Source organism: Zeus faber (assembly GCF_960531495.2).
Source record: "Zeus faber genome assembly, chromosome: 20".
Taxonomy (NCBI): Eukaryota; Metazoa; Chordata; class Actinopteri; order Zeiformes; family Zeidae; genus Zeus; species Zeus faber.
In genome coordinates, this window is record NC_137207.1 from 26,835,023 (window position 1) to 26,861,360 (window position 26,338).

At 50.9% G+C, this 26,338-nt stretch overlaps 1 protein-coding gene across 1 annotated transcript in view; it reads left to right on the forward strand.

The window, feature by feature from the left end:
* The window catches only part of LOC307245684 (voltage-gated delayed rectifier potassium channel KCNH4-like), a gene marked incomplete at both ends in the record, with an annotated part of 58,880 nt that extends 34,385 nt beyond the window's left edge, over positions 1–24,495 (forward strand). The window contains 12 exons of the mRNA XM_080021331.1: positions 400–640; positions 2,349–2,506; positions 3,515–3,722; positions 6,609–6,803; positions 7,646–7,845; positions 8,748–8,997; positions 9,776–9,990; positions 15,831–15,866; positions 17,557–17,975; positions 18,784–18,875; positions 19,418–19,494; positions 23,260–24,495. Of these exons, the coding sequence (XP_079877457.1) occupies positions 400–640; positions 2,349–2,506; positions 3,515–3,722; positions 6,609–6,803; positions 7,646–7,845; positions 8,748–8,997; positions 9,776–9,990; positions 15,831–15,866; positions 17,557–17,975; positions 18,784–18,875; positions 19,418–19,494; positions 23,260–24,495 (3,327 nt within the window). The remainder of the gene's footprint in view (positions 1–399; positions 641–2,348; positions 2,507–3,514; positions 3,723–6,608; positions 6,804–7,645; positions 7,846–8,747; positions 8,998–9,775; positions 9,991–15,830; positions 15,867–17,556; positions 17,976–18,783; positions 18,876–19,417; positions 19,495–23,259) is intronic.
* Positions 24,496–26,338: the final 1,843 nt, after the last annotated feature.

Below are 26,338 nucleotides of genomic sequence, written 5' to 3' on the forward strand. Positions count from 1 at the left end.
TGCTCATGAGCCTGGGTTAGAACAGCTAGAAGAGTCTATGCACTGGAGAAAACGTGGTTATGTTACTGTGAAGCTCCTCTAAGACGACATTTAAATACATCACAATGTTACGATAATCAAGATCTGTGATAAGATATCCAGTCTCTATCAGGATGTTCAGGTTATGTTGCTGTAGTATTCTCTGCCTTTATATAAATAGATGATGGATGGATGGATAAATGGATGGAAAGATAGATAAATGGATAAATGGATAAATAGATAGATGGATGGATGGATGGATAGATAGACAGACAGACAGTTGGATGGATGGATGTATAGATAGATAGATGGATGGATGGATGATGGATGGATGGATGGTGGATAGATAGAGGCTCACTGTCGCTCCCTCCCTCCGTGCAGAACATGTTTGAGAAGCCCTCGCTGCCTGAGTACAAGGTGGCCTCAGTGCAAAAGTCCCGGCTGATCCTGCTCCACTACAGCGTGTCCAAGGCGCTGTGGGACTGGCTCATCCTGCTCGCCACCTTCTACGTGGCCGTCACCGTGCCCTACAACGTCAGCTTCACGCCCTACGACGACGCCGACACGGCCGCCCGCTCCACCATCGTCAGCGACATCGCCGTGGAGATGCTCTTCATCCTGGGTGAGCGTGGAGGTGTTTGAATGTTGCGGAGAAAGTGAAAAAGGCGGATCTCCGGCCCGTACTGGGGACCTAGCGGTTCAGCAATTAGCGTTACACCCGGGAAGGTAGTTGACGCCCCGTCTCCATGGCAACGGTTGCCTCCATCTGTCACTCAAACAAATGCAGCACCCCCTCGGCGACGTGAGACTGCATCCCATTTTCACGTTTTTTTCCGCCCTTTGGAAATATGAAAAGTAGTCGCAATAAGTTGAATATATTTTCGACTGATATTGAAAGTGTTCAGGTGACTTCACCTGAATTCATTGTCTAGATGAATAAAAAACAACATTTTAAATAACACTTGAATTCTCTGCACGAGAATGCTGCCGTCATGTGATGCACACGTCATCATCGACGCTGATGGCTGCACTCAGTCATTATTTTTGCATAGATGCGACAGCTTATGCGTCAGCGAAGCCTTTGCCGGGCCGTGCTCCCGCCGGCTTCCTCTGCTCGCCGCGTTTGCCGTGAAACTCGAGGCCGAATAAGGCGCCGGCTCCCTGCCCTTCAGACGCCGCATCTCCCTGCCCACCCGTTGAATCACAAATGGGAAGGAAAAAAAAAAAAAAAAACGAAAGGCATGACCTACCCCAGCTGGCTCCCACTCCCGCCGGGGATTCATTTTCAGGATAATGTGTGTAAATGTATTTGGAACAACACAGCACGTGAGGGTGAAGTCGAGGGTGAAATCCATCGTGGGCTCAGGGGACCTCACGCGGCGCAGGGTGACCAGAGACGCCACCACAGCAGCGTCAAGCGACACGCTCGCAGAGCTACAGGGGCCCAAAACACAACAAGTCAGCCCCCGTAAAAGATGCCTCAGTTCTGTACTTCTGGGGCCATTGCTGGTTGCCAAAGGATGTGGTCACGGTTGCCCCATCCTACCACGTCTCGCGTAGAAAAAGCAATTCTCTCAATACCGGATTGTTTTCCTTTTTTTTTTTTTTATTATTATTATTATTTTTTTTTTTTATTAAAAATATCACATTTATAGTTGCATACCGCACCCAGCGTTCAACAGAAGTCGATTATTTTACTTGTATGCATTCATAGACTATAAGACCACGCCCAAATCAAACAGTCCCACCCAACCACCCACAGCATTTCACGTGGAATGAGTTGATCACAAAAATACGAACAAAATGTCCATATACACTTACATACACGGATACGTATTCAACTGTTATGTGATCAAAATTGACCGCTTTACCACTTCAACCATGATCCATAATCACATCATTTTGGCTGAAAAGAACAAATGAATATAAATAAATCGGTCGAAAAAGAGATAAATTAAGTAAAGGGGAAAGAGCTGTGTTGATCGGGTGGCGACGTGCTGGATCCCTTTAAAAGACTCCGATCCGCTGCTGTGGCTTAAACCTCGACCGTACGCACGTGCACCTCCCCTCAGGACGCACGTGCACCTCCCCTCAGGACGCACGTGCACCTCCCCTCAGGACGCACGTGCACCTCCCCTCAGGACGCACGTGCACCTCCCCTCAGGACGCACGTGCACCTCCCCTCAGGACGCACGTGCACCTCCCTTCAGGACGCAGGCCCGACGCCACCGCCCCGCCTATGCTTTTCCTCACAGTAGTTGTTACTCAGACCTGGACCACGAGGTGACTGGGTCCGACTGGGGCGTGACCTCTGACCTTTGCCTTTGCAGACATCATCCTGAACTTCCGCACCACCTTCGTGAGCCAGTCGGGCCAGGTGGTGTACGAGGCGCGCTCCATCTGCATCCACTACGCCACCACCTGGTTCTTCGTGGACCTGGTGGCGGCGCTGCCCTTCGACCTGCTCTACGCCTTCAACATCACCGTGGTGGGTAATCCAACGTGGTTCTCCTCCACCTTCCACACCGCTGCCTCCACCTTCACGCTGATGGAGGTTTGAATCCAGCAGCGCCTCACAGAGTCCAAACCCCTGAGCTGGAAAGAGAGGATCAAGGCAGTCTACTCTAGCTCTGCTCTGTTTCTACTCTACCTCTACTCTACCTCCCTCTACTCTACCTCCCTCTACTCTACCTCTACTCTACCTCCCTCTACTCTACCTCTACTCTACCTCCCTCTACTCTACCTCTACTCTACCTCCCTCTACTCTACCTCTACTCTACCTCCCTCTACTCTACCTCCCTCTACTCTACCTCTACTCTACCTCCCTCTACTCTACCTCTACCTCCCTCTACTCTACCTCTACCTCCCTCTACTCTACCTCTACTCTACCTCCCTCTACTCTACCTCTACTCTACCTCCCTCTACTCTACCTCTACCTCCCTCTACTCTACCTCTACCTCCCTCTACTCTACCTCTACTCTACCTCCCTCTACTCTACCTCTACCTCCCTCTACTCTACCTCTACTCTACCTCCCTCTACTCTACCACTACTCTACCTCTACCTACCTCTACTCTACCTCCCTGTACTCTACCTCCCTCTACTCTACCACTACTCTACCTCTACCTACCTCTACTCTACCTCCCTGTACTCTACCTCCCTCTACTCTACCACTACTCTACCTCAACTCTACCTCCCTCTACTCTACCTCTACTCTACCTCTACTCTACCACTACTCTACCTCAACTCTACCTCCCTCTACTCTACCTCTACTCTACCTCTACTCTACCTCCCTCTACTCTGTTTGTCTATTTACCCAACTCCGTCTCAATCTGTCAGCTCTCTCTCTCTCTCTCTCTCTCTCTCTCTTTGTGTTTGTCCATCTTTTCCCCTGAATTTGATTCATTGGATCTTTATTGACATTGTTAAGCAAAAACATTAGAAATAACAATTGTTCAGTGATCAGACAGTGTTTCCGCTCCTCTTCCTCGCCTCTAGACCTCCCTGGTCCACCTGCTGAAGACGGTGCGCCTCCTGCGTCTCCTGCGCCTCCTCCAGAAGCTGGACCGCTACTCGCAGTACAGCGCCATGGTGCTGACGCTGCTCATGTCCATGTTTGCGCTGCTGGCGCACTGGATGGCCTGCATCTGGTACATCATCGGCCGCAAGGAGATGGAGATCAACGCCGCGGACACCTGGGACATAGGTGGGTCCGGGTCTGGCTCAGGGGCCAGACATGGTATTTTGTTTTTGGATTGGAGGTCCAAGAGTGTGGATGTTGGGGATGCTGTGGATGTTGGGGATGTTGGGGATGCTTGGGATGCTGTGGATGTTGGGGATGTTGGGGATGCTTGGGATGCTGTGGATGCTGGGGATGCTGGGGATGTTGGGAATGCTGTGGATGTTGGGGATGCTGTGGATGTTGGGGATGCTGTGGATGTTGGGGATGCTGGGGATGCTGTGGATGCTGGGGATGCTGTGGATGTTGGGGATGCAGGGGATGTTGCGGATTTTGGGGGTAATGAAATTGGCGGGTTTCCATCCAGAGTGCAGTGCGAAGCGTGGTTTTTCAACCGGCTCCACCGGCTGCGTGGTGAAGCGTCCCAGGCACAGCGATTGAAATGTTTTTAACATGCTTTCATTGCCTTCCAACCACCCCGGGGTTGAGGTGTCCGGTCAGGAAAATGACACCCTGGGACGGCCGCCTCCCTTCTTATCTTGGACTTCTTTCATTTTCTTCCCCTCGCTCCCAGCGCTCTCCTACCTTCCCTCTCTCCTGCACACCTCCCCTCCAATCACATGAACTTATGCACAGGACAACAATGAACTGAGAACACATTTAATTCGATTGCACTCTTTACAAAAACATTTCTATGTAGTTTCATCTCGTATTTCTGTTGAAGAGGCTGCCTTCACGGGCCCTGCGCAGCTTATATGGCCGGTGGAGCCGTAGCGGTGGATTAACATGGATTTCATAGGAGGCGTGTGCTTACGGCACGGGGCACCGCGCCCGCTGGACCTCCACCCTTAAGACTAAAACAGCCTTCCATGAACAGGTCTACGTGCGTTGGACTCATTGACTATAATTACTAAGACCTAACCCACCCAGCTTCTCAACCTGGCCAGATTCGTCCTCAGTCATCAAGTGATGACCCAAGCGTCACTCAAGTTTTGAAGCGTTCTTGTTTCTTGAATACAGGAAAGTATCCGCAACGGTTTCGTGCACGTTTAAAAACACAAAAGCAATTGCGCAAAAAAAAAAGCGCGGAAACGGCGACGAAGCAGATGAGATAGGGATCCAAAGACAGTTTTATCCAGACAGCAATAAAATGCAAAGCTACCTGGTGTAGAGGTATTGTTATTGTTCTCAATTTAGTAGCTATTACAGTGAGCAGGTAAGAGAGAGGCAGGCGGAGTGGGAGGTTGGATGTGAACCTTGGCTGCTCTTCCCCCAAATGGTAAACATGCAACGTGCTCGAGCCACCAGGACGCCCCAAGCTATTTCTCCAAAAGTCCCGTCTGCGTTGCGTTCTGCGCCGCCCGTGCTCCAGCAGCTTCATCAGAATTTAAAGCTCAGCAGCGGAGCTCCCAGCGCGTCCTCCGCTGCTGCCGAGCGGCGACACCTCGACGAGGACCTGTCTGTCTGCCGTCACATCTCGCCGTCACGTATGGGTGCGTGAGCCCCTGAGCCATAACAGTCCCGTTATCCAACGTTTGCGCCTTCGTCAACACACACACACACACACACACACACACACACACACACACACACACACACACACACACACACACACACACACACACACACACAGATACTGTGCACCATAGAACAATTTTAGACCAGACCACTGTGCTGATCATGTGTGTTTGATCAGTACAATAGTCTGGATGTCTGAAATTGTTCTATGCTGCACAGTATCTGTGTGTGTGTGTGTGTGTGCATGGTCACCCCATACTTGCTAATTAACACAAGGCCTCATCCGTCCCTGGAGTGGAGTCTTAATTCCTTCCCGTTCCGCACAGACACGACAGCCACTGCCCCCTGACACACACTCCATCTGTCTCTCTCTCTCTGTCTCTCTCCCACTCTCTCTCCCTCTCTCACTGTCTCTCTCTCTCTGTCACCATCTCTCTCTCTCTCACTGTCTCTCCCTCACTGTCTCTCTCTCTCTGTCACCATCTCTCTCTCCCTCACTGTCTCTCCCTCTCTCACTGTCTCTCGCTCTCTGTCACCATCTCTCTCTCCCTCACTGTCTCTCTCTCTCTGTCACCATCTCTCTCTCCCTCACTGTCTCTCCCTCTCTCACTGTCTCTCGCTCTCTCTACCACTCTTGCTTTCTCACACTTGCTCTCTGCTTGTCTTGCCGGTGGCCCGGCGAGGCCCGGCGGGCGTTTGGCTTTCTGCCCAAACCCTGCAGCTCTCCAGTGACAGCTGGAGATGGGCACACACACACGTGTAGGGCAGCGCAGCAACACGACTCTAGACCTTTATCCCTCCATTATTTAGCTGATGACTCGCTGATAATCTGATTCATTAATGCAATTAACTTGCACCCTTAAGGGTGTGTTAAGGCGCAGTAGGAAAAAGTGCCACCGCAAGCCTTTTTTGTTCTTTTTTTGAAAGATAGGTTATCATTAAGCATGTTTACCATGCCGTGTATCCATGGCAACGGACACAACTCAACATGTTTCCGTCTTGCTCCCTCGTGTTGGGTCGGCTTATTTGTTTGTTTGTGTTTTTGGCTGTCGAAAATGGCTTTTCTGAGACAGTGTGGTTCCAATGAGTTGCAATCAAATTCATATTTTACCAATTAAAAGACGTTTTTGATATATTATTTTATGTCTCGCGCTGAAACTGTCTGGAGAAAATGTGTTTATTTGACTTGGAATTAACTGTTTTGTGGCCATTTTCCAAACTTTCCCACAGTGACTTTGCCTTCCCGGCGCCGTTCTGCCTTGTTCCATAAATAGAAAACTCGTCGATATTCACTCGATCGAAGACGGCGCGTCGGAAAATGAAGCTTTTAGCGTGCTAACACCGGCCTTCCCTCCGTCCCTCCACCCTCCGCCCCCCTCACCCTCCTCACCCCAGGGTGGCTCCACGAGCTGGGCAAGCGCCTGGAGACGCCCTACGCCAACAGCACGGTGGGCGGTCCGTCCGTGCGCAGCTCCTACATTGCCGCGCTCTACTTCACCCTCAGCAGCCTCACCAGCGTGGGCTTCGGCAACGTCTGCGCCAACACCGATGCCGAGAAGATCTTCTCCATCTGTACAATGCTCATTGGCGGTATGTCTGACACGGCCGCACCGCCCGCTCCCTCCGGCCGCCTGGCACTGCCGCGCCGCTGGGTGGCGGTTGGCACGGCAAAGAGTCAGCAGGAAGAGGGATGGAAACGTTTGGCTGGCCTCTGAGGCGCAGCGGCCTTACCGATAAATAAAGACATTATTCACGCTGCACCGGATGCCAGTTTTGGTGCAAATCCCCCCCATTTGGGCCGTATTATTTTGTGTTATATAAATGTCAGCAGAATCCAAATGGAATATCATGACCATCTAGTAAAGCACACGTGGCAAATATTTTTGATCCACATCAAGTCTGGTTTAAGGTATTTATCACTTTGACTTACTCACCTTTATCACAGTTGGAGGTATTTTATTCTCTATTATAGATAGATGATGGGGCTTTTAAAACAGCTTAGAGATGGAGTCTTGGGAACTGTGTCTATTCTCCTCAAAGGGAATCGGGCTTTTTAAATTTTTTTTCATTTAACCACTATTTTATTGTTTTTATACTTATTTATTTATTACTTATTTATACTTTTATACTTATTTGTTTCCTGCTTGTTTCTTTAATTTTATGACTTTCTTGACCCGGCATCTTGAAGATTGGGACTCATTGTCTCTCAAAGAGTTTCCCCAACAGCTCATTTAATGAAGGCACAACAAAAGACAGTACCTCAAAGCGAGCCTTCGCTTCGCTGCCTTTCACCCCGAGCCTTATTAAAATGTGGCTTCACCTCATTAGCGGCTGCTCCCGGCGCCGCCCTCGCCGCGGCTGTCCTTTAACTCGTCGTCTCTGTGCTTCCTTTCAACCTTATGGGTCTCCTTTCCGTCTGCCCCCTGCCGCAGCGCTGATGCACGCCGTCGTCTTTGGGAACGTGACCGCCATCATCCAGCGCATGTACTCGCGCCGCTCGCTCTACCACACGCGCATGAAGGACCTGAAGGACTTCATCCGCGTGCACCGGCTGCCCCAGCAGCTCAAGCAGCGCATGCTGGAGTACTTCCAGACCACGTGGTCGGTCAACAACGGCATCGACGCCAACGAGGTAGGAGCCCGGACGCGACGGGGAAGGAGATCCTAAAGTAACCACATCTTCAGCAGTGAAATTAGCACCAGAGGTGAAATGACTCATGCTGAATAATGTACGTTTCATTATTTCGCATTAATTTCATTATTCAGCACAAAAATTACATAGAGTGCCCCAATTATAGCCCCAAAAACGGCCACCCTAAATGCTGCAACCTTTTCGGAAATAGAAACCCCAATCCCCGAGTGACACAGAGCCCAAGGGGCACTATGTTAATGAGTAGAACCTTTATCGTTGATCAAAATCTTTGGAATTGTATCCAGTTGCATGGAACCATTCGCACTACCACTGATGAAAAGAAAAAAGAAATATATCTGTAACTAATTGCCAATTAGTAATTTTGGCTGACACTGCCAAAAAAAGACGGATCTTAATGTAGCTTAATGAGACAATTTTGCACAAAAACATGACTTATATTATAGGGGCATAGGAGATTGGGAAATGTATTTTATTGATGTAAAGGTAAAGTATTGATATATGAATTGAGTTATATTCTTCCCCTTGTGGCAATTGATTATATTTATGACCATCTTTCATATGTCTGACTTCAAATTTCCAACAGAGCATTCACACGTGTCCCCCTGTAAACCGGACTTTTTCTCTTTCATTATTGTTTATTCTAAGGTCATTTAGCCACAATCTCAGACAAGATTTTGCGGAAAATCCAACCAGTCAACGACAATTTGGAATCCGTCTATAGAAGTGATCAGTTAAATCTTATCGTCAACCGTCTCGCTTTCTCCTCTTCTCGTTCACACGGACGAATCAAAACGACGCGTCGGCGAAAAGATAAATGGCAGAGGCCTCCGTCGAGGCGCTTCAGTGTCAACCTGAATCCCCGGCCCTCCGCTTTCCCCCAGCTTCTCCACGACTTCCCGGACGAGCTGCGCGCCGACATCGCCATGCACCTGAACAAGGACATCCTGCAGCTGCCCGTGTTCGAGGGCGCCAGCCGCGGCTGCCTGCGCTCGCTGTCGCTGCACATCAAGACGTCCTTCTGCGCTCCGGGGGAGTACCTCATCCGCCAGGGCGACGCCCTCCACGCAAACTACTTTGTCTGCTCCGGCTCCCTGGAGGTGCTGAAGGACAGCATGGTGCTGGCCATTCTGGGTAACGCAGCCCTGGCCGGGAAGCTGGCTCTTTTTTGTCGTTAGGCGTCTTTTAGCAGCGGTGGAGAAAGTACCCAGACCTTTATGCAGTGAAGTAGAAGTCGAGAAGTCTCCAAAACGTAATATATTTAAATGCAGATACTTGAAATATGTAGTTGGGCACCGGTCCACCGCTGTCTTTAAGCGATGTGTGTCAGGTAGAAATCAACATATCTTCTTGTTGTCTAAAGTGATTGTTTTTATTTTTTTTGATGAGAACAAGATTATTATTACATTACATTGATCAGACGCTTTTATCCAAAGCCACTTACAATTATTCAAACAGCGACGGACGCAGCCATCAGGAGCAATTATGGGTCAAGTGTCTTGCTCAAGGACACTACAGCATGCTAGCAGGAGGAGCCTGGGATCGAACCAGGGACGCTGCAGCTCTGCATGCTAACTGTGTTAGCTCAGTGCATGGCCGCAGAGGGGATCAGCTAGCCTAGCTCCTGGGGAAAACTAGCGAGACGCACCTTCCAGCATCTCATCTCAAAAGCGGAATTATTTTAGCGATAGATCTTGCGTCTTTCATGATGAGTCAAAGAAAAAAGAAAAACCAGATCTTTGTTTTAAATTCAGCCACGTGGGGAACTTCTACGTGACAGAAAAAATAATCTGATGTCATCTGATGTAATACATTGCGTAACCATACACTTCAATGTAACGAACCTCTGAAATCTCTTCACTTTTCCGCATAACCCCAAAAGACAAAGAGCGCTCTGCTTCTGACTTGGCAGGGAAAGGGGACCTGATCGGGTCCGACCTGCCCGGGACGGATCAGGTGATCAAGACCAACGCCGACGTGAAGGCCTTGACGTACTGCGACCTGCAGTACATCAGCGTGCGCGCCCTCCGCGACGTCCTGGAGCTGTACCCCGAGTACGCCAGCGTCTTCACCTCCGACATCCACCACAACCTCACCTACAACCTGCGGGAGGGCAGCCAGGACGAGGTACGAGAGACGGCACCGCTCTGACGCTGGCGCGTGCGCCCACCGGCGTCGGTGGAGCCGCTCCGCTCATCGGTGCCTCCTCAGCAGGGTTGCACTTACCTTTTTTTTTAGGAAAATTCATCATTTGCCCATCTAACCCAGATTCAGACGAGAATGTCGATACCCATTACATCCCTGTGTGTCCGGTACAGAGAGAGACAGGCTGCATGCTAACTGTGTTAGCTCAATGCATGGGGGCAGATGGGATCGACTAGCCTAGCTCCTGTGAAATCGGCGGAGTACACACTTCCCGTGACTCAAAAGCCGAGTTATTTCAATCAAAGTATTGGAGAGATATTGATCCGATGTGAGGCCTATGATCCGAGAAGTCTCTCCCATCTCCTTTTTTGGAAAAAGATGGCGGGTCGCAGGACACGCCCCTTGTCCGTTGGACCCGACGTTAGCTCTCGGGACGCGTGCGTTTTCGGGGTTTTTTTCTCAGTCTGGGTTTCAGAAAAATACAATATCATGGTTGTTCTTCCTGTGTCAATAGTTGCGTTGGCATCAAGGATTTTTAGGGATCACTGCTACTTAACTTGTGGTAATTGGCGGCATCCGCTCAAGCCGTGGAGCCGTCCACTTTACGGCATAATGGTCCTGATTTTACATTTCACACATTTGTCTCGTTTTCATTTTATAATGTCCCTAGAAGATGTCAATGAGCAGCTGTAACTTGTGAGCAAAACGTCATTTTAGAGTTGAGGCTTTGGAACAGAATGAATCACACAGCTGATACGCCCCCAAAGTGCCCTTGACTCTCTCCTTGACTCTCTCCTTGACTCTCTCTTGACTCTCTCCTTCACTCTCTCCTTGACTCTCTCCTTGACTCTCTCCTTGTCTACCTCCTTGACTCTCTCCTTGTCTACCTCCTTGACTCTCTCCTTCACTCTCTCCTCGACCCTCTCCTTGACTCTCTCCTTGACTCTGTCCTTCACTCTCTCCTTCACTCTCTCCTTGACTCTCTGCTTCACTCTCTCCTTCACTCTCTCCTTGACTCTCTCCTTCACTCTCTCCTTGACTCTCTCCTTGACTCTCTCCTTCACTCTCTCCTTCACTCTCTTCTCGACTTTCTTCTTCACTCCCTCCTTGACTATCTCCTTGACTCTCTCCTTGACTCTCCTTCACTCTGTCCTTGACTCTCTCCTTGACTACCTCCTTGACTACCTCCTTGACTACTTCCTTGACTCTCTCCTTTACTCTCCCCTTCACTCTCTCCTTGACTCTCTCCTTGACTACCTCCTTGACTACCTCCTTGACTACCTCCTTGACTCTCTCCTTGACTACCTCCTTGTCTACCTCCTTGACTCTCTCCTTCACTCTCTCCTTCACTCTCCCCTTCACTCTCTCCTTGACTCTCTCCTTGACTACCTCCTTGACTCTCTCCTTGACTCTCTCCTTGACTCGTGCTCGCCGGTCGTGTGGGGAAGCTTCGCAGGCGTCCATTTTGCTGCAGGGCAGGCATACCCCCCTCACCCCCCTCGCCCTCTGGAGCTCAGCATCCTGGGATGACGCCCAAGCCCTGACCTCAGCTCAGCGCCGCGTTTTCCCCCAAATAGTGGCTTCAGGCCCCCCGGGGCGACGTGAGGGATCCCAAAAGAGAGCGCGCACCACTCATGCCCCCGGTCCGCTCACCTTGGCCTCCACGCGCTTAAACCCCCAAGTCAAATGAATGATCTATTTCGAAAAAACATGGAAAGCACAGCGGACGGGTTTGGATGTTGTCATACGCTGTCGCTGGCACCAGGCAGATTTTTGTTTTGCCGCAGTGGCACCAAACCAAAACCAATAATTGGGAAAGTGTTTTTTTGATGCCGCTCCTTCCGGGCTCTCTGCGAAGACGGGAATTAAAACCAACAGGAGCGCAGCAGGGACGCATCGGTTCACATCTCCCCGTGAGGGTCTCAGTGCCACCTCGCCTCCACATGAAGACCAGGAACGTCCTCAATTCCTCACGCAGGCGCGCGCACACGCACCGCGAGGCGTGCACCCGTGTGGTGACGGTGACCAACACACGCACACACACAGCGAGGCGTGCACACACACACACACACCACGTTACATTGATCAGACGCTTTTATCCAAAGCAACTTACAATCATTCAAACTGCGACAGATGCAGCCATCAGGAGCAATGAGGGGTTAAGTGTCTTGCTCAAGGACACTACAGCATGCTAGCAGGAGGAGCCTGGGATCCAACCAGCAACCTTTAGATGACTAGACCACCAGCTCTACCTCCTGAGCCTTTCAAACTCTGAGCCCTTTTTTTGAAAACGCCGACATCAGCGCCGCCGCCCGCAGCAGCGTCCTACACCCGGCGGGCGACGCCCGTTCTGCTCACGCCTGGTCCGCGCCATTCGGCTCGATTACATGTTTGCAAGTAAACCTGGCGCCACCATCACACCGCCGTGCCAAAGCCTATAGGTACTTTAAATTACCTGTAAGAAATAAATACTTACTTCAGGGATCCTTCCGTAGGGTGTTGAATATTGTCAATGAATATTATGAAGGAGCTCAACGCGCTGCACGCTCTACTTTTATTTTGCACGCAGGTTTCATGACGTTGTCATGGTTCCCTCCTGGCCCAGCGGGCTCACCAGAGCGTTCTGTGTCGTCGTTGCCTTCCGGTGTGGACGGAGAGGTTTTGTAAAACGCACGATTGTTCCTTTCCGACAGAGGGGAAAACATGCGTTTTCAGAAATCTCCACGTCCCATGCGCAGACGAGGCCTTCGTGGCCACGGGGCCCGTGGCCCTTCTTCCCGTGTTCACTTTGGCTCTTTAGCCACTGCTGTCAAACCAAGCTTGGGGCTGGAGCCACCACCAGGAGACGGTGCGGTGCGCTCTGTCTGGAGCGCTGTCAAATAAAGTACAAAAAATAAAATAAAATCATCTACGTGCGTCAGTCCTAGTGTTTCCCCAAATTCCTCTCCTGCCTCAGCCAACGAGTTTGACTCTGGTGCTTCCAGCAGCAGTGCCAGGATTCCAATTGTGGATGGGCCAAAGTCGTCCTGGCCGGGCTTTTTGATTTCAAAAGTGAACAGTGTTTGCGCTCCCCGCCTCCCTTCCCTTCCCTTCCCTTTCCTTTCCTTTACCTTCCCTTCCCTTCCCTTCCCTTTCCTTTCCTTTCCTTTCCTTCCCTTCCCTTCCCTTCCCTTCCCTTTCCTTTCCTTTCCTTTCCTTCCCTTCCCTTTCCTTTCCTTTCCTTTCCTTTCCTTTCCTTTTCCTTCCTTTCCTTCCCTTTCCTTTCCTTTCCTTTCCTTTCCTTTCCCTTCCTTTCCCTTCCTTTCCTTCCCTTCCTTTCTTCCTCTTTTTTTTTTTTTTTTTTTGAACATTTCGTCACAGTGGGTTTTGTGTTTGTTTTACACGCCAAATATGAGCCGCACGTCATCGGCGCTGATTGGTGTTTTCTTATCCGTTGACGTCGGCGTTCCTCACAGCTTGAGACTGAACGTCTCTTTTAAAAGGTGCTGGAAGGAGCACGAGGGAACATTCCACTTTCGCTATTTTTAGATACGAAGACGCGCCAACGGGTCAAACAAGGAGAAGGAGCCGTGAGGAGCGGACGCCGACACATCCGCATTCTCACATTTTTGGTTAAGTAGCGTTTGGAAAGCGTCGTGTTTTTATGTCTCTTTCTTATCGACAAGATGACGACAAAAAAAAGATTTGCTTATTCGTCAGTATTTACACTTTTCCCTTCGTACGAAGCGCGTCGGGCGCACAAACACATTGTCCTTGCCTGTTGGTTATTATTATTATTATTTATGGTGTTTTAGCGGCTGGCTGAGGCCTGCGTGGCCGGCTTCAAACCTACAACGCATTTCCTGAGCCCCAAAATGCATATTTCAGCTCTGTCATACAAGTATTTTAGAGCTGCTCCGCACGCGCTGCACGCGAACGGACGCCCTCGTTACTGCTTTTGCCAGTTTGCGATGAAACGACTCAATAAAACTCAAGCCGCGTCGTTGGCGATCACATCCTGCTGAGTGTTGTGCGGCCGGGTTCAGATCCTTCGTTCTGCTGCGTTTGTTCAAACTCTTCATCCTGCTTTTCCAAATCACCCCCTTAAAAGCTCCTTCAGCCAACTCATTTCAATCGAGTCGTCTCGAAGCGGCCAACGCTCAAGCGGCGGCACGACGGAGGAGCCGCCCCGCCCCGACGGGGGGGCGGAGGGTGTCCTCATGACCTTTGACCTCCAGGTGAGGGTGTAGGAAACAGCCGTGCGGGGCGTCAGTGTTCTTCAGGGCGGTGCCTGCAGTGTGAAGCGCTTTAAAATGCTTTTCACCAAAACACATTTACTCTGACGGTGCAAAGCAGGAGATGGAGGAGGAGGAGATGGAGGAGAAGGAGGAGATGGAGGAGGAGGAGATGGAGGAGGAGGAGGAGGAGGAGGAGAGGAGGCTTTTCAGCCGCCGTGGCTGACGTAGGTCTGAAAAGGAGTGATTCCCTCAGTTCCCCACAGAGGAGAGGAGGAGGGTGAAGGGAGGTAGAGTCAGGGTTGAGGCGGAGTAGGAGGAGGCTGTGTAGGAGGAGGTAGAATAGGAGGAGGTAGAGTCGCGGTTGAGGTGGAGTAGGAGGAGGCGGAGTAGATTAGATCCAGGTAGCGTTGGAGGGAGGTAGAGGTAGAATAGAGGCAGGTGGAGTTGGGGTGGAGGTAGAGTTGAGATGGAGGGAGAATAGAGACAGAGTTGAGGGAGAGTTGAGGTGGAGGTAGAGGTAGAGTTGTGGTAGAGTGGAGGTAAAATTGAGGTGGAGGTAGAGTTGTGGTGGAGTGGAGGCAGGGTTGAGGTGGTGTTGAGGGAGAGGTGAGGTGGAGGTAGAGGTAGAGTTGAGGTGGAGGTAGAGTTGAGGTGGAGGTAGAGTTGAGGTGGATGTAGAGTAGAGGTAGAGTTGTGGTAGAGGAAGGGTTGAGGTGAAAGTAGAGGTAGAACTGTGGTGGAGTGGAGGTAGAGTTGAGGTGGAGGTAGCGTAGAGCTAGAGTTCAGGTGGAGGTAGACTCGAAGCAGAGTTGAGGGAGAGTTAAGGTGGAGGTAGAGTTGAGGTGGAGGTAAAGTAATATACATAGAAATCACAACAGTATAAAACAGTTGATTTACCAGATCAAATGAGACATTGAAGCCTCCTCCTTAGTGGTGACGTGGTTGTGTTGACTTGAACCCCACCTTTCACTTGCCTCACACAACATGGCCGCCTCCTCTGAAACGCCGGCTAAACAAAGCATCGAAGCAGCATTTTAAAACACGCATGGCCACTTTCTGAACATTTCTCCGAGATTTTGAAACTTCAAAACAAGACGGTCGGACCCGACCTCCCGGGAGGTTCACGTCATGGCGGCGGCAGCGAGACGGATTCCTCGCGCGGGTGGAGTCCCCTGGCGCGGTGCCGCTCCGCCTGCCGCTCCTCTCGTCCGTGATCGTGGCAAACCGCTCCCGATGCCTCGGCAGCCGACGGAAAGACACATTCCCCGATCAATTAAGCAGAGAAGCTCGCACGGCAGCGGAGGTAGCGGCACCGGGGGGAAATATGGTAATAAAACCCGTTCCCTTCATGTGCCGCGTTTTTATTAATATGAAATGCGGCTGTGGAGGGATAAATGCCTCTTCATTTGCGGTGCTTTATTCTAAGCGTCTCAAAAGGTTGTTTTATTTGTATTTTTTTAACTGAGACTATTATTTTCCCACAGCTGAAAGAATTATTTTCCGTCTGGGTTTTTCGGCTCCTACCGCCGGGAAATAAGGGTGCGTCTGGGCGTGGCCTGTAGCCGTGCTATGCCTAATCTCTCCGGGTTTTGTTTCTCTCCGCAGGGACTCCGGTTTTCAAGGTCGCCCAGAATGCAACACGTGAGTCGCCCTGTGCCGCTACCTTCCGGGCGTCGTTTCTGCCCCATCTCTCAACATCCTGGTTTAATCGCGGTCTGAGGCGTTGCTTTTAATCGGCGGTGGAGGAAGTACTCAGAGCTGGCACTGAAGTAATACTGAAACAACCCTGACTCAAAAAGTACTCTAGTAGAAGGGAAAGTATCACGTTGATATTTCCACTAAGTACTGCACTTGCTCTTATATTATTGTATTAAGTACTATAGTTAAAAACACTTGTCATATCCAGTGCCCTGACATTAGTCTATATAATACCAATCTATATAATACAAGTCTATATAATAACAGTCAATATTATAACAGTCTATATTATAACAGTCTACATGTATATAATAACAGTCTATATAATAACAGTCTATATTATAACAGTCTACATGTATATAATAACAGTCTATATTATAACAGTCTACATGTATATAATAACAGTCTATATATAAAGAGTTTATAATGCGTCATAAAGTGCTGCTGTGGCAGATGATGCTCATGTTGATCCTGTTTATAATTTACAAAGCGAGTGGTAAAAAACATTGATCATTGATCATCATCAGTCTTGGCGATCCATCCCCTGACACGAAAAAAGAAACTAAACCAACGTGTGTAAAAACCATCAATTTTTGCTTTGAAATATAGTGGAGTAAAAGTCCAAACTCTCCGAAACTGAATATACAAAAGTGAGTACAGTTGCTTGAAATGTGTACTGCCAGTAAGTAAAGTCTTTATTTTACTTGCTATTTTGACTTATTTACTTCCCACCATTGCATTACACAATTTAGCATTTTAACTTTTGTCCACAATAAGTACATTTCCAGTTAATTTGTGATTGAATTGACCGTGCTGTCACTGTCAGCAAATCCTTCAAGGGCGTGCAACTGGTGTCTTTCCAGCGTGAACCCCCCGGGGTGTCCTGGGGGCGTGGTGCCGGGGAGCGCGGTGGGAGAGCTGATGCTAGGACTTCCCCTTCGGGTTAAAACTCATTTGGATCAAACAGAGCGGCTCCGTCCCCGGGGGTTGGCGAGCCAACTGGGTCGATAGCCGCGCTAATGGGGAAACCCGATGAGCTGCCTCCCCTCCGCGTGCGGCGCGAAGCGGCTGCAGCTCCACCTGCTCCTCGCCCTCCTTTCAACCATCACCCCGACGCAGTGCAAGGTGCAGCCGTCGTCTCCACCGGGAGCGCTGTTCCTCACATTCTTGAGTTGAAGCCCATTATGTAGATGTATCTCAAAATGACTAAAGAAGAGGATTGAGCTTTTAATATTACGTAATACCACAGGATCCATATGCCCTCCGTGCTTGTGGCCTCACATATACAACCCCGGGATTAACAAACAGCCGCGTGAAATGGCTAATGAGGCAAAAATGTCTCTAAAAAAAAGCATTTCTACCAGGTGTGAGGCAGCAAGATCAAATAGAAATAAAGAACATATCAAAGTAAACCTTCAAATAAAGTGTAAAATCAGGTAAAGTCAGGTTTCAAGGATGAATGAGTTAAAATCCAAATAGAATCCAGGCTCATAAGATGTCGCCATGTGGAAAATGCTGTGGCTATGAAAAATATGAATAAGAAAATCATTGAACAAGTCCAGATTTTTGCGATTGACCAAATTTTTCCAAAATCACTTTAAGTTAAAGTTTGACGCGGCGCTCTCTCCCCCAGAACGCGCGGGTCTCCGTGGAGCACAAGCTTCCCTCCATCGTGGAGACCAAAGGCGGCGAGCCCGACGAGTCCTTCCACCTCTCCCCAGCGACGCGCTCCCGCAGGAAGCTGCTGCTGCCGAGCCTCAGCAGCCCGGTGCGCCGCACCTCGCTGGGGAACCTGCTGGGCGACGAGCTGCGGCAGTTCAACGCCCTGCGCCGCTGCCGCTCGCCCAACCTGAGCCGCCCCGTGCGGGGCCAGAGTCTCACGCCGCAGCCGCCGCCCAAGCGGGAGCACGCCGCCGCCCCCGCCCCGCCCCCGCCACCGCCGCCCGCCGCTCTGGGTCTTCTGGTCGTGGAACCGGCCGTGGAGCAGCCCAAGGCCTCCCACCTGCTCATCCCCACCGTCACCTGCTTCCCGCCGCCCGACCTCAGCCCCAGGTACAGCACCGCCTCGTCTCATACCGTGCGAGTAATGTCCACAGACCCACGTGGAAGCCAGGATTGTGCATTTTGCCGTACTTGACTTAGAGCGCTGGTTCTCCACGTGGGGTCCAGGGCCACCGAGGGGTCCTTCAAGAGGTTCCAGGGGGTTAAACTTTGCCTGTATTCAGTTTACAACACATTGATATACTGTCTTACTGATATACCTTGATATACTGTCTAATGATGACTGTTTTGATATCATCCATAAAAATCTTCTGGGATCTTGGTCCCAGCGAATAAATCTCATCGAATGAATCACGTCGTCAAATTGAGGATCCCTGATGCGAACAAGGTTGAGAGCCGCTGCCCTGGACCACCGAGCCCCCAGGACGCTTCCCAAACAAAATCCAATTTGTCCAAATTCAGGATGTTGGATAGTCGTCCTTTGGCGGTGACAGCCATGACAACCGTGCCATTTATAGCCGGCCTTATTAGCTTGATTTTAATAGATTGTATTTGCACTGAATTTTTCAACAGATACCCCCGTCTCATTACCCGAGCGCCTCGCAGCCATCCATATTCATAATGTATCAGCAGGTCGCCCGCTCAGCGCCACGTGTGATGGAGGCGGGTCGGGTGTCCTCCCGTCCAGACGGGCGCCGGGGCCGAGCTCCCCGCGTCAGCCGGCGATGGGCCCCTGCCAGCCTCCGCTCCCGTGGCGGCGTCTTGGGTCGCCTGCCGGCCGCGATAATTGGAAAGCCTCTACTGTTACATTAACACCCCCCCCCCCACCACCCCCACCCCCACCCGTCTCTCTCTCCAGGGTTGTCGATGGCGTCGAAGACAACGCGCACACATTCCACTTCGACGTGGAGCACACAGGGCCCCGAGCGCGCAGCCATGGCAGCGGTCACGGTAAGACGCACCCGCCTCCGGCATGGCTCGCACGCGGCCCCCGTCTGGAAGCCAACGCTGGGATCCAGAGGAGCGGCGGCGGCGGGGGCGGCCATGACGCCTCCTGTCCGCCTTTTTTCGTTTTTTACATTTTTTTCTTCTCGGGAATGAGCCGACGCCAAGGGAGAGGACGGAGCCAACGCGGCGTCCAAGTGGCCACCGGACACGGCGGCGCGTTGAGCCTCGAACTTTGCCGCCGTTGCCCTCTCCCCCCAGAAGCAGATTTATAGCGATGAATGCCTAAAAATTTGCATCTCAACAAACAATTACACCTTATATCTCTTAAATTTGTCACGCCTGAAATGTTATTATTACCCAACAGAAAAGAATAAGAAAACGTGTGGAAAGCGTAAAGATCTTATGGAAGCTGAGAGCATGGGGATGAAAGCGCAAGGAGGCGGAGCATCACACACAGTGTTGAGCTGACGACGCTTCCTGGTTACGGATGGTTGGCTTTTCCTTTTTCCCCCAAAATATTCAAATATTCTTCCCCCTCTCCGCAGAGCGCGGAGACACCGACGCCTCCCTGCTGTCGGAGACGGAGGAGGTCCGGCGGAGCATCAGTCAACTCAACCAGAAGGTAGACGAAAAAATTGAAAAACTCCTTTACAGCGGTGAGCTGTGATTCAGGCCTCGAACCGGGTGAAACGACGTGGAAGCGAGACCCTCATCCCCGAGAAGAGCCAGTCACCAGCGCAATCTTTCTTTGTGGCTGCAAGCTGTTCCCGGGGTTAGTGGGGTAGCCGCTAATTTACTATGACCTCCTTGTTGGAAAGACGTCAAGTGGCGTTTTCCCAATGGAGTTTGCGGCGGAGCAGAGTGAGATGCTGGTGGAAGCAACTTTGCTTTAGCAGCTTCTTTATCCACCGCGTGTCTCCAACCCTACGCGGGCGTGGGTAAACGGTGCGGTGCCGCGGCCTTGATCAACCCGGACACAAAACCAGTCAGTTGTTTCTGACCGTTTGAGGGCAGGCGGTGAAACTCGGCGCCACGCCGGTCGAGGCATTACGTGCGAACCGCTGTTGCCGGGGCGTCCGATCCGAGCCGCGTCCGGGCGGATTCGTGTTTCGGTCCAGGTGGGGGACCGCGTACCCCGGCTTGTGCCTGATTCATCACAATGAGCCCTGTGACATCCTCGACAGACCAAACTATAGCACGCAGCAAAACTGAGGAGGATAAATTCCCCGGTGCCCTCGTCCTTTCGTGTTGTCAGACTCACCCGAGTCACAACCAAGTCTCAAGTCAAGTCTCTTACCTGCGGTGTTACTACCTGTCTGATAATGATACATTTGGGCCAATCTATCTAACCTGCTCAAAAAGCATGAAAACGGATCCAATTTGTATAAAAATGATCGATATTTAGTGAAGTAAATGTGATCAAACAAAAGAAACAAATGAACTTATAAAAGCTTATTTATTTCTTCATTTCTTCTCAGTGTTGTTTGACGACTGTTCACATTTGAATTTATCTTCCATGTGAACTTTCGATGGAGAGTTGTTTTAAGGACGCTTCTGAGGAGGGTGGTAAACCGAAAAGCGTAAAATGAGCACAGACAAGTCGGGTGTGGAGGAGCTTCTTTCCTGTGGAGTCACGTTCCAGGTTGGTCCAAACCCCAGTCCACACGTCTGCCTTCCACCGCTGCACCGTGCGGGAGGCGCCGTCTTCGGACCCCGTCTTCGGACCCCGTCTTCGGACCCCGTCTTCTCCTTTTGGCTCTTGAAACTGTCCAGTACCTTTATGAATGCCCACGCCGCACTGAGCAGCTCTCCGTCACTACACACACTTTTGTTTCGCAAACGCGTCCCCGTCGGTGAAACGATGGGTTCAAACGCCAGCGCGGTCGTCACGCGGCGCCACGTGGTGCAAGGGGCCGGAGTGAAGGATGAGCTCCCCGGGTCCCTGGGCTCTGGCCCCGCACGGCGCTTCATCCCCGCATTCATAATGCAGATGTAAATAGGAGAGAAAGCAGGTGCACGGAGAGGATCCAGATGGGCTGGGCTCGGCGCCGTCTGAAGTAGATATTAATTAATCAGCAGGGTGCTTCTGCGGTGCGGCGGAGCCAGGAGCGCTGACTCCGCACTCCACAAAGACGAGGAAGGGAAGAAAAAATGTGATGACAACCCCACTTACCTTGTTCTTCCTTTCTGTCCCCTTTTCCTTTTTTCAAGGCCTCCCTTTATTTCCGTGTTTCTGTCGACTTTCTTCCCTATTTGCGTCAGTTACGGCAGCCATTAAAGTTGCGGGGCCACCGCTTAGAGAAGCGGCCGCCGAGCCCACCTGCGGCCCCCCGCGGCGGGAACTGCCAGCTGATGATGAATTCAAAATAAATACCCAATATGCAAAACATGTATTTTGCTTTCTAAAATTTGAATATTTTCTTCGATGATGCCTTCATTTATGATTTCCTTTGATGGTATTGGTGAAAGAGCTGGTTGTCCTGTGGGCTGCGCTGTGCAACCTGCCTTATAAGGGCCACACATGTGGCCCCAGGTAAAACCAGCTTGTCTGTCACCGTTTCTCTGTGCAAGGGGAGCGAACTATTTTCATTTACTGTACTTTGTTATTTGTCCACGACTTCCAAAACGGTTAGAACACTGTTAGAATATAGTCCGAGGATATTGCGGCGTTCCAGACCAAAACTGACCTCCAACCTCCAACGCTCCGGGAGCGAATCAATCAAGATTCAAGATTCAAGATTTTTATTTGTCACATACATATACATACTTCCATACATATATGCAGTGAAATGTAATGCAACGCACCCGGTGATAGCACACAATATGTCCTAGGAAAAAAATAAAAAATAAAATAAAATAGAAAGTAGAAAATTCCTTTCTAATAGACCGACTAACTGACTCCAAAAACATAATACAGTAAGTGGAATACTTATAGAATAAGATAAAAATATATAGAATAAAATACAATAAAAATAAATTGAAATAAAATGGAATAGCTAGAAGGAATATGCCTATGTATATACAGATATGTGCATTTAAAGTGGCACGTGAATTAAAGTGGCGTGTGAATGTGAATAGAGTGAGGTAGTGTTTGGGATAATACAGCACAGTATACAACAGTACGGCGCAGCAATACGGCATCACGAACAACCCTGAACAGTGATACAGTATGCGGTACAGTATGCTACATACAGTACAGTAGGTAGTGGAGCCTAGTGCATGGCTCAGTTAGGACCCCTGGTGAGGTCAGCGTTGACAGTTCTGATGGCTTGAGGGAAGAAACTCCGTCTCAGTCTCTCTGTTCTCGCTGCGTGACTGCGGAGGCGCTTGCCTGACCGCAGCAGCTGAAACAGTCCGTTGTTGGGGTGATGAGGATCCTTCATGATCCTACGGGCTCTGCTACTACACCTCCTGGTGTATAACTCCTGCAAGGGGGGGAGGGTAGTTCCAGTGGTACGTTCAGCTGAACGCACCACCCTCTGCAGGGCCCGCCTGTCCTGGGCAGTACAGTTCCCAAACCAGGCAGTGATGTTGCCTGTCAGGATGCTCTCCACTGCTCCAGAGTAGAAGGACTTGAGGATCCTCACCGAGACCCGGAATTTCCTCAGCTGCCTGAGGTGGTAGAGACGCTGCCTCGCCTTTCTCACCAGAGTGTCTGTGTGAACAGTCCATGTTAAGTCCTCTGTGATGTGGACTCCCAGATATCTGAAGCTGCTCACCCTATCGACAGAAGTCCCATTAATCCACAAGGGCGCGTGCGTCCTCGATTGTGATCCACGCCTAAAGTCCACAATCAGCTCCTTGGTTTTGCTGACGTTCAGGTGGAGGCTGTTGTCCTGGCACCAGAGTGACAGGTCAGCCACCTCCTCGCGGTAGGCCTTCTCATCGCAGTCGGTGAAAAAGGAAAAAGATACTAAAGAGTGAGAAAGTAACCGGAGCGCCGGCGCAGGCGACCGCTAGGGGCGGCGCCACTATCGCCACGCGCCACGCCACACGGCGCCCAGCTCACCAATCGAGAGCTGGTGTGATTTCAGCTGACCGGAGCACAGCTGACGTCATGGCAGCCAAACCACGTCCTTGAAAGCGGTGTCCTTCCTGCGTCGTGGTTAGAATATAATTATAACCACAGTGGATGTCTTCTTTTCAAAATATAATTGTTTGCGGTTATGCAATACGCGTTTGTATTGTGTGGTTTTGCATCCCCATCCTTTAATTGGAAATACAGAGTAATACAGAGACAACGTTCTGACAGTCAACAATGTTGGTTTTTTTTTGAGGAGCAATTTCCGGAGGTCAGACGGAGTTTTGGTGTAAACTAAGCTTAGAGACGCTGCGGTGTGTCGACATCGCCAGCAGCAATGACACACTATGCCAATTCCCTTTGCAGGTTGGCACGCTGAACCAGGAAGTATCCCAGCTCACCAAGGACCTCCATCACATGATGCATCTGCTCCGCGCCCAGATGGCTTCGCACCACTACAGCGCCTCCCTCTCCACCTTCCCGTACGGCGTCCAAATGGTCTCCAATCCTCCCTCCGACCCAAACACCAGCTTGGCGTACAGCCTGGCGCCCGGCCTGCACCTCCGTCACGACGGCATGAACACGGAGCACCACAATCGCCACCCCCTCCCACATGTTGGTGTCCGCCCAAGGGGCTACAAGGGAGCTGCCGGAGCCCCGCCAGAGAAGCACTTCCGGCCCCAGTCATCTAGCCCGGGACCTCCCGGCTTCTTCCAGTCCCACCTCATAGACTCGGCGCCCAGGTCTGGCCCGTGCAACAGCTCAGGGAGCAACCCACCCCACCCGTGGACTGGGCCGTCCCTTCTGGGCGTCAGCTCCGCCTTCCAGTGTGGAGGTCCGGGCCTGGCGCTTCATCCTGGGCATGGAGACTCTGACGGCAGGCCTCTGAGCGACAGCCCTACGGAGATCAGCCAGTCCCAGCCCACGTTGTGCCTGCAGCCTTCTAACGGTGGCGCTGAATACTCCTGTCTGCTGTCTAGCGCTCCCACATCCACCCATAGTCTTCTTTCCCCGTTACACAGCTCCTACCCCCAGCTGTACCCGTCTCCTGACTCCCACCTCCACCCACCGCAGGACACTCCAGGGGAAATCCACGTCTTGGGTACGGACCTGCATGGGCGTAACCTGACAATAGACACGTCCAGCCACCCACTGGAGCAGCCTCATCCCTCCGTCCCTCCCGTCCCTTCCGTCCCCTCCGTCCCATCCGTCCCCTCCGTCCCCTCCGTCCCTTCCGTCCCCTCCGTCCCATCCGTCCCATCCGTCCCCTCCGTCCCCTCCGTCCCTTCCGTCCCCTCCGTCCCTTCCGTCCCCTCCGTCCCCTCCGTCCCCTCCGTCCCTTCCGTCCCTTCCGTCCCCTCTGTCCCCTCTGTCCCTTCCATCGCCTCCTCTCTGCCCACCTTCCTCGCTCAGCCGCCCGCTGGCCCGCAGGACTCGGAGCTTCGGAGGCCGGAGTCTCTCGATAGCCATCGCCCGCCGCGTGACCCGCCCACCCTGCGACGCACCAGCCTGCAGTGCCTGCTGGGCAGCGGGGGCCCGGGGGAGAGCAGGGTCCAGACCCGGAGCACGGAGCAGCTGTGGTGCCTGGACCTCACAGACTGACGGACCGGAGCGACCCGCCTCCCCCTCCCCCTTGAAACGTGACGGAGGTGGGCGGAAGCGGAAAGACGTCAGTGTTCATCAAAACACCGGCGTGGCCTCGGAATCACGTTCCCACCACAGACAACAGGGGGCCTCGTCACAGAGCTAATTCTTAAGTGCTTGTCATGTCTTATCTCGAGTTCCAAAGATAGGAAAAAAATAAATCTTATTTTGCTATTTCAGAGGAAAGCCCCCAACCCACGGCTGTGCCCTTGACCACTTTTGTTATTTTTGAAAGACAAGCGACTCCGTGGTCTTATTACAACGACACCATCGTCAGGGGCATTAACCTTCATCCTGAGTCCTGGGAGGGGACTTTTCTATCCTTCCCTTTCATGCTGTGGACGCGGCAGAGGTCGTCTTGGCAAACCTTGTTTTTTTTTTTTTTTTTTTTTTTTTTGTTTGTTTGTTTTTCTTTACGACCGATTCAGCGTTATCCTAAAATAGAATGCTGCTTTAGGAACCAAATTTATAATCCGCCCAATCGAAGATGGTATTCGGTCAAAAAAAAAATCCCTGGGCGTCGCCTCAAATTGAGGAGGCCGGGCGGTACGTCCAGACGTCTTCCTCTCGTCTCCTCCCAGATTTCAGAAAATCCAGTTTTGTCTGGTGAATCCATGCGACGTTATTGTGGAAAGATTGAAATAATCGCTTCTGATGTGAGAGTTAAATCAACTCCTTTGCAATTTGTCGACGCATTCCGTCGTCCCAAGCCCCATGGCGGAGACGTTCTGCGGCCACGACTCCACTCCCCTTCTCTTTCTTTTTGCCGCTGTGTTTGGACCGAACCGGCAACTCTGGCAGCGTCAGCAGGTTGTTACCTGAGGGAAGGCCGTGGCTCGGGAGGCGGCCGCCGTCGGGAAAAAAAAAGGTTGTTGGTGCGCAAAGCGACTCGCAGACCCTCTATGCAAACGGTCGCCGGGGCGGGGCCGCAGCCCGGCTCTGGAGAACCCCGTCGCCAGGAGCCGGGTTTCTTTCCCTCTCCTTCTCTAACTCAGCGTTGTTTCAATTGGTGAGTCGGTTGACTTCATGGAAAATTCAGATTTTAACCTTCGGGTGAGAATTTGGGAAATTCTGGACATTTTAGAAAAGACAAACTCATATGACGCCCTCCCTCCCTAAAGCGTGAAGCGACGCCATGAAGTGGTTTTTACAGACACGACCACAAAGCGACGCTTTAGGATCCCGGTTCAACGATTTGGCGTCAGAGTCTCATTACGCACAGTTCGGGCATTATTATCAACCACCGCTGTTGACTTTTACTCTTTTATCAAGGAAGTTTTTATCCAATAGTTATAACGGGCGGCCGTAAAACCATGAGAGGCGTTCTATATTTCCATTACTCCGTTGTGGTATTATGCAAAATGTTTTGAGAAAACCCTTTGAGATGCGAGCGTCAGCGCTGGCAGGACGGCTCCCTCTTCATTGTTTTCTTGTGTTTTTTGTACCAATTGACTTCTGCTCCGTGAGTCGAAAATAGGAACGCAACAGGAAGCGAATCATAGTTTATTTTCATCTCTCAACTTTAAAACTTGGTTTTTTTTTCCATTGGGCTTACAGTATGAACGTTGGTTTATCAATGACCATTATAGCAAATAGTAAATAACAAATAGCTAAGCGGACGTTTAGCACGACACCATTACAATTATATTTATTTATTTATTTGTTTGTTCATTTATTTATTTGCTTATTTATTTTTTTTGATAATTTGTTTGTTTGTGTGTTCATTCATTTCTTTATTCTTTATATTATATTTATTCTGAAGAAATAAATCACAAAGTTATAACTGGCGCCACTGCAACTC